The 8,492-nt window shown below is 38.7% G+C and overlaps 1 protein-coding gene across 4 annotated transcripts in view; it reads right to left on the reverse strand.

Annotated features, from left to right (window-relative positions):
- Positions 1-3,073: 3,073 nt before the first annotated feature.
- The window catches only part of nsd2 (nuclear receptor binding SET domain protein 2), a 14,650-nt gene continuing 9,231 nt past the window's right edge, over positions 3,074-8,492 (reverse strand). For all 4 annotated transcript variants that reach the window (XM_025055244.1, XM_025055257.1, XM_025055250.1 and 1 more), the window contains exons 15-22: positions 8,460-8,492; positions 8,200-8,303; positions 7,833-8,102; positions 7,625-7,741; positions 7,206-7,347; positions 6,114-6,220; positions 5,751-5,949; positions 3,074-5,545 (exon numbers count right to left, since the gene is read on the reverse strand). The exon at positions 8,460-8,492 is cut by the window's right edge and continues 233 nt beyond it. In XM_025055244.1, the coding sequence (XP_024911012.1) occupies positions 5,232-5,545; positions 5,751-5,949; positions 6,114-6,220; positions 7,206-7,347; positions 7,625-7,741; positions 7,833-8,102; positions 8,200-8,303; positions 8,460-8,492 (1,286 nt within the window). In that variant the 3' untranslated portion in view covers positions 3,074-5,231. The remainder of the gene's footprint in view (positions 5,546-5,750; positions 5,950-6,113; positions 6,221-7,205; positions 7,348-7,624; positions 7,742-7,832; positions 8,103-8,199; positions 8,304-8,459) is intronic.

Below are 8,492 nucleotides of genomic sequence, written 5' to 3' on the forward strand. Positions count from 1 at the left end.
CAGAGAACAGGGAGAGATGGAAATCAATGATCTGCTGTGGCAACCCCTGAAAAAAAAGGGACAAAGCCGAAAGAAAAAGAGAATCTTCTCTGCATGTTTCTCTTCAAAGTATAGCGTTTTGAAAAAAAAAAAAAAGGAAAATAAATTTTGGGAATTTTTCAGCAAAACCAAAATGTTTGGTCAGAGGTTGGAAATTTTAGGGAAAATTAAAAAAAATTAAAAAAACATTTTAATTATAAAATTAATTATAAAATTATTAATTATAAAAATATCTTTTCTGCATGTTTCTCATGAAAATATAGCATTCTGAAAATATTTTTGGAAAAACTTTTTTTTTTAGTTTTTCGGCAAAACAAAACTTTTTGAGAAAAAGAAAATTACAATTTGATCTTTCCTGCATGTTTCTCATCGAAATATATTGCTTTGAAACTTTTTTTGGAATATTTCTTTTTTTTATAAATTGTGTTCAAAACCCACATTCTTGGTCACGTTGAAAAATGTTGCATGTTTCTCTTCAAAATATAGCGTTTTGAAAAAAAAAATGGAATTTTTTTAATTTTTCAGCAAAACCAAAATGTTGGGGTCAGAGGTTGAAAATTTTTATAAAATTTTTTAAAAAAACTGTTTTTTTTAATTTATCTTTTCTGTATGTTTCTCTTCAAAATATAGCATTTTGAAAATATTTATTGAAAAACTTGGTCAGATGTTGAAGAATGTTGATGAAACTTTTTGAGAAAAACAAAATTACAATTATCTTTTCTGCAGGTTTCTCATCAAAATATGGCGTTTGGAAAAAAAACTAATTGTTTTTGGTCAGATGTTGAAAACTTACGATAATTTTTTTTTTGAAATTTTTAAAAAATAAATTATATTTACTGCATGTTTCTCATCAAATTACAGAATTTTGAGAAAATTGAAATTTTCCTGTCAAGTTGGTTTACGAGAGAAATTTTTATTAAGATTTTTTAAATTTATTTTCTAAATTTGTCCTTTTTTGCAGGTTTCACAGCATTTCGAGAAATTTTCAGAACTTTGTTTTTGGAATTATCTGATAAAACTATAATTCCACATGTTATCTTGGTTGCACAGAGAAAGAATTTCATCAATTTCTTTTCTGCATGTTTCTCATCAAATTAGAGCATTTTTAGTAATTTTACAGAATTTCTTTTTAATTTTCTGGTAAAATCCTAATTCCGCATGTCATGTTTGTTGTCACCTAACAAAATTTTAACTTTTTCAGCATCAAAACATTATCATCTGAATGTTTAAAAAAATTATGATAAAACTTACTGGGCAATTTTCCAGTGAGTAAGAAAGAAGGCTTCCAAATGAATATGGTACGCTGGACAGAAGTGTGCTGCTGCTGTAATGCTAGAACGATAAACAAGACTCCATTCACTAGGTGGCAGCAATTCATACAATGGTATGTACAGATAAGAATCAGGTTCTCAATAGTATTTCAATTAAGATGGGCCAAAAAAATTTCTGTCCCCCTGCGGGACAAGTTCTGTCCTGCTACTTGTTCCTGCAGGACAAGTAGCAGTAGGACAATGAGGGACAGCTGCAATAATTTAAAGCCTACCTTTTTTATTAAAAACCAAGTAACATGCACGTATTTTGCCTTTTACCTCCACAAAAAAAATACTTTATAGCACCCAAGACAACCTAAACCTAGAAAGCACACACATTTTGCAATGTAACATATTGACTGATGCATTATCTTAATTCTTCCACATTTAGCATAAAATAAAACAATTTCAATAGGTCTCTGTAAAACAAACAACTTCTGTGGATTCGATGGCCATCTGTGACCAAAACAGAAAAATAAAAAAAGAGAAATACCTCAGCATCACCAAACAGATTTTGCATCACAATCCAGCAGGTGGCAGGCCATCAGCCTTTCTCTGTACTATGAACAGCACGTTTCTGAAACACATTGGTAGCAGAAAAACAAACGCTAACGTTAAAACCTAGGCTATAATAAGATTCAGTGGCCATGAATAAATATTCTGCATTGTTGCAGAACTATATACAGCAATGTGCAAAGTGGGACAAGAGATTTTCTGCAGTCGGTTGGCAGATATGAATGTGCATATTGTAGGCCTACTGCATGGTAAACACTGGTAACTTCTGCTGCAATAATTTTATCCTACTCAGTGTCATTTGGTTTGCAAAAAAAATACTGCACACTTCTGGATGTTTGATGCAGTGTACTTGTACTCAGGTGCATCGTGTCGTTTCCCATCAGATTCTCCACAAATTGCAAAATGCTGGTTAAAAATCTCCACCGACCGGTCTCAGCCAAAAGGTAGAATCTTCTTTTTTCGGCACATGGACGCCTCACTGTATTAAAACTGCTCTACGATCTCAGACGCTAAAGTGTGTGCGAACACTGCGAGTCAGCAGTTTGATTGACACGCCACTCAGCCTGTCAGTTACCGCCTTATCCACGAAGTGGCCTATCATTGCTATGGACTACACTGATAGGCGTGACAATAGACAGCCAGGCACATAATAGTTCTCAATTAGGTAATCTCTATTGAAAAAGTGGGACAAGTGGGACAGATATTTAACCCAGCTACAGAGCGTCCTTTAATAACATACTATAGCGTTTCGGGCGGTTAGGATGCAGGACACGTAATGTCCACAGTTTTGTAGCATTTTATCGGAAAATTTATCGTCTGAAAAAAACCATGTGTAGAGTGGTTGAGCACATCCGATTGGTTGCTTTACGGTAACGTAAACGATCGCGTGACCAAATAAAGGGTGACGTTGCAGTTCTATGCCAATTAAAAAAAAACTAAATTTTATCCACGCAATGTCTTTAAATTTTCTAAAAAGATGATTTATTTGTTCATTAATGTTTAAGGACCTAGATGATGCATTATCAATTTCCAATTTCTTTACAGGTTTTTCATGACCGTATGACCTCTGGCATAAACACCCACGCAGACACACGCACGTTTCTATGTATTTATAAGTAGATAGGCATTCATATACTGTACACACATTTTTACTGCATGTCTTTTATATACTAATGATAATTAAATAAAATCAAACACATGGCAGCAGCTCGTTTCACCACTTTTTATTTGCCAAGTTTCAGCAGAGGTGAAATCCTGCACAAGTGTTTTCAGCACTATGTCAAAAAACAAAACAAAAATAATATTTACAATAGATGCTTCACTATTAGCACTTATACATTATGTACATGTTAGTCTCTGGTTTACTATTACAGTAGTTACAGAAGAAAAAATAAACCTACAAGTTATATTTTAGCTCTAACAGGAGAAAATATTGCAGTGCTTAAAAAATGAACAACAGCTGAACTACATTCACTCAATGTTAAAAAAAAAGGTTAGAACAAAAATTTAAACTGAGGAATAAGCTGCTGCACTGTGGACACGTCACACATCCTGGGAGGTGACAAAATAAAATAAAGAAAAAAAATTAAAAAAGTGCAGTATTAAAAAAAACTAAAACCTGTTTTGAACAAGTCAAAACTGTTTTTTGCACTTTGCACAAATAAAAAGAAACCTGACTGTTTTGTCTTAATAAAACAAATAAAATCTAAACAGTGTCATTATTTAGTTCTTCTTGTTGACATCAAACATGAGCTGTAGCAAAATGTTTAAAGGCAAAACTGACCTTGGTTTTGAACCGACAACAGCATGAGTGAGCACTGATCACTGCCACACGTCTCCCCCATGTTCCAGACATCCCTTTTACAAACTAAACTAACCAGAATAAAAGCCTCCTCCTTTCTCCTGATGGCTGTCAGAGCTTCTGAAAACAACAGCCATTCTACCAACAACAGTTTCCATGATCTGATCTTTTTCAAAAGGTGACAACTTTGTCTTTATAGTTGTTGCGTAAAACAAAAAGTTTGAACACCACTCACCCTTCCACACCACAGTCCATAGAGAAAAACAGTGATTTCCGCTCACAGAGACACAGCAGTTCTGGATCCTCTTCCACCACCATCACTAAACTCAAATGTCATTTATGGTTTCACTATTTCAAATTCTAATTTGATTCACCAAAGTTATACTACCTGACCACAGGAGGCATTAATTGACCAACAGCTCTATGGACCCTGTTGCTGCAAACCTTACTGAAGTACAGCATGAACTGGCTCAACCAGTTTCTTTGGGTAGACTCACTGTTGGAAGTGGCACGATGGACTGGGATGACTGAGTGAGCCAGAAAAACAAATCTCTACAGCTCAGGTATAAACCGTCAGGTCCATAAAGTGAATGTTGTGAACCAGAGCTGGACAGAATCCGACAGGAAGTGCTCCTCTGGACACAGAAGACGGGTGACAATGAGTGGACTTCTCAGGTGATGTATAGAATTCAACAGGTTAAAGTTACGATCTGAAGAAGAGCTGATCAAATCGTAAGGCTGAAGGGTCTGAGAGTTTAGGAAGAATTTGTGTGTGTGTGTGTGTGTGTGTATAACAGCACCGGTTTTAACGACGTTCTAACCTAAAGTCTTTGAGTGGAACAATAAGAAACAGCACCATGATCTTTCCCTCCTTGAGCTGGTAGTGTTTGAGGGTCAAACGTCCATCATTCTCTGGAGCAGAGGGTATCGGTAGAATGGTTCAGCATACTGATTAAAAAGGAGAGGTTGTAAAAGAGTGTCTACAGTAAGATGTAACCTAAGGCTACAACAGAGGCCGACTCAGTGTCTGAGTGTTGAACGGCTGACGGCATAGAGTTTGATTATAAAAATAATAGTAAACAAAACAAAAACAGTCCAATTGGCAAATGGTTCCACTTCTCGCACTGTTCCAGTTGTGAAGAGAGCTTTGATTTCTTTCATTCACACATTTACAGACAACTCCAAAACTATGATCTTCAACATCATCCGTGGAGAGTTGGGGGAGGGGGTGCAAGGAGGATTCAAGTCAGCAGACCACAGCAGCAGGTGGTGGTGCTCTTAGCTTAGGTTCAGCTCTACAGTAACCCAATACTTCCTGCTGTTGTTCTGTGGATTAGACACTCACTCCACCACCGACGTGTCACCTTGGTGACGGACAAAACCTGAACCCGTTGTTAAAGGTAAAAAAGACATTGAACAGAAAAGTGGAGCTGGAGCGTTTCCCTGATGATGGAGATGTACAGTGCCTTGCTTCTTTTGAACTGGATTGGAAGTTGTTATGGAAACAGGTGTCAGAGTCTGGTTTGGTCTCTGTACCCTTGGAGGAAGATCAAAAGTTCTCCTTTTCAGGCCTCTGCTGACTTTCTTTTTGCTCCTTTGCCTCTGCTCTTGGCTCCCTCTGTTTTCCTGGAGCCTTTAGAAGAAGGTTGAGCGGTGACAGCAGCAGGGGTAGTTGCCATTTCTACTGTTATGCTTTGATCCCGGATTCCTGTTCCCTCGACCTCCTCGTGCTCCATACAACACAGCTGTCCGGTGGGTGGCCAGGGACGCAGCGCTCCTTCCTGGTGAGCCTTGCAGAAGGAGTTCGGACAGAGCTGACAGAAAGCCTCAGAATTTTTCCCACAGACGTCACAGTGGTGCCAGGGACAGTCCCAACGGCCTGGAGGACAAGGACCAATCAGAGAGAAGCAGAAAAACATTCATTATGGTCATTAACAGTTCCTGGCCAATCACAGGGAGAAGACAGCGATGTTATATTTTTGTGCTGTTCAAGACGTTCAAGAAGTGTTAGAGGGAGATCACATACAAAACAACACAAGTCAATAGTCAGGAGAACCGTCTACTAGAACCATTTCATCTCCTACCAAAAGGTCTCTTGGTGAGGTTAAGGCAGGAGAGGTGATAGGCTTTTGAGCAGGTCTTCTTATCACAGAGCACCAACTGTCCCCCATCTCCGCAGCGGAAACACTCGTCGTCTGACTTCTTCTTCCCGTCCACTCGCCTCTTCCTACACCTTCTCTTTATCCTCTTGCCTTTCGGCTCAGCTGCAGGACCGCTGGAGTTCTGTTGCAATAAACAGTTTGGAGAAAAAATTAGAGCCATGGCTGAGATGTAATACATGGCAGGAGGAAAAAAAAAGGAAAGTCCAAGGAAAGTATATAGTGTAGACATAGGAGACGGTTGAGGAGCAAAGGGAGAAGGACATAGAGACAAGGTTACAATCTCACCTTGGGCCGATCACCAAGAAATCCGCTGCAGTTTGGCGCTCCACAACGACAGACAGTTTTCTCGTTTCCCAGACAATCCAGGTTGTAGTTAAAGGTCAACTCAGTCCCTGTGATTCACACCCAGCAACAATAAAATATTAATATTTACAACATGAGGAGGTGGACATAGATCTGAAGACACTTGCCTTCAACACACGTAACACTAAGGGTGTACCAAAATATCAATATCCAGTGATCCCTCTCATATTGCGGTAGTTGCGTTCCAAGACTCACCGTGAAATGGGGAAAAAAAATTGCGAAGTAGAGGCAAGATAGTTATTATATTATTTACGTATATATTTACCCTTTACGAACCTCCACCAGACTGTTATCAACCCTCCGTAGACTGTATCACCCTTTCCCACACAATTATGTCCACAGTAGAGTTGTGTGTGTATATATACATATATATATAAAAGTACTTATATATAAGTTTATTTTTTGCTATATTTCGCAATATCGTGAGAATTTTGTGAGATCAAATTAAAAAAAAATATCCAAGATGTACTGAGAGAGAGCAAAAGGAGAACCACGATATAGAGGGAACTGTATTGTGAGATTTATAATTTCTTTTGGTTTTTCAACCTCAACATTGTTTCTGTAGAACTCAGTTCTTACGTTGAGGTGAAGCCATTTAAATGATAAGCATTTGTTTTACATATTTATATTTAATATTTTGTTGTGTGATTCTTATGATATAGTTTATAGATATACATACAATAAGAGATTGATTATTTTTCTCAAAATTAGATTTTGATTTATTTTTGTATTTTTCCTTAAAAAATTAATTTGGTAGCACCCAGTTCCATGTTGTTTAAGCCAACAGGAAACATTTGATATAAAGGCTGAATGTTTTCAGTGTCACCAATATCGTGACGTGTCGTGGATGAAATTTATTGCCATATATCGCTATCTTTGTGATGTTATCGTTGGCAAAACATTACAAAATCATGGTAGCGCAAGGTACCTGGCGATACCCACCCCCACGTAACACCAATATTTTCCCCCAGGAATTAATCAAGTATTTCTGACTCCAGTCCAATCCTGTCTCACCTGCTGGAATATCACAGACGGCAAACAGTCCCACCCTTGTGTCTCCATTCACTGTCCACTTCTGCGTCTCACAGTTGGGCTGACAGCTGTGGTTCATGAAGCGTGAGTAGTTCCCTTTTGGACCAGCATCAATAATACGGTCCTGTAGAACCCAACATTATTAGAGTACAGTAGACGATAACCTCATTTACATAAGGTCCATTTCCCACAAGTCCCATGTGTTTGTGGTACTGACTACTGTAATGCTACGGCTGGCTCTCAGGCAACATTCCCAATGCAATACCATGTTATTACTTTAGCTCCCAGAGGAAAAGAACTGCAGAGGAAACAGCTCCGGGTCACACTGTAGAGCAAACAGCTGGTTTCTCTCTGAATAGAGCAGAGAAACTGAAGATGTTGGATTGAGTTTGTCCTCTAACCTTGTCGATGGTGAGCATGTAGAAGTTGGTGATGTTGTTTTCATGAGCCAAGTTGATCCTGGCTCTGCACTCCTCCTCGTCAATCAACTCGCCAATATATTCATTAACAAACTCCCCCTGTTGGAGACAAAAGGGGTCAGATGGAGGCTATGGATTACCCACAGTGGAGAAGATTCAGCCCTGGTTTTCCAGCAGCCCTTGTCCTCACCTTCTTGATGTCTCTCAGTGAGACCAGACCCCAGCCTTTACCCGGAGTCTTGATTATCTTGGTCTCAGGATATAGACGCTTGGTGAAGTCCTGGTTACAGCAGCGCTCTCCACATGGACAAATTTGAGGGTGACACTCGTACTGCAGCATACGGTTCAGACACTCAGACTCGAACCCACACGGCCTCTCATCTGTTGGTTTGCAATTACACTTGGGGATTTCAGAAATGTCTGCTGTGTAGACCTGAACTCTGCCAAAGGGTTTATTCACCTGAAGAGGAGGAAGAAGAGAAAACAACTGAACTCAGCAAAGCAACACTTTTAAAAACAACATTCCAACTCAAACCAACACAGTCTGAGCAGCACACCTTGATAAATTTGTACGGCGGGGGTTTTCGACTGTTCTCCTGAGCTTCCTTGGCTTCTTGTTTCTGTTTGATCTCCTTGAAACGAGTTTCAGCCTCTAACAGAGCTGAAGAAAACAATAAAGATATATAACCAAATTTAACAATTAAAATAAATGAACTACACAGCCTCAATACACATTTTCAAACCTGTGGGAAACAATGAGACCAACTTGCTCCTTCAACAGGTATTAATGAATCATGAACTCGGTCAGGAGTTTTACCCGTCTTAAAAACTTTTCCGATGCCGTTTCTCT

The sequence above is a fragment of the Cynoglossus semilaevis genome, chromosome 1 (assembly GCF_000523025.1).
Source record: "Cynoglossus semilaevis isolate Cse_v1.0 chromosome 1, Cse_v1.0, whole genome shotgun sequence".
NCBI classification, from domain to species: Eukaryota; Metazoa; Chordata; class Actinopteri; order Pleuronectiformes; family Cynoglossidae; genus Cynoglossus; species Cynoglossus semilaevis.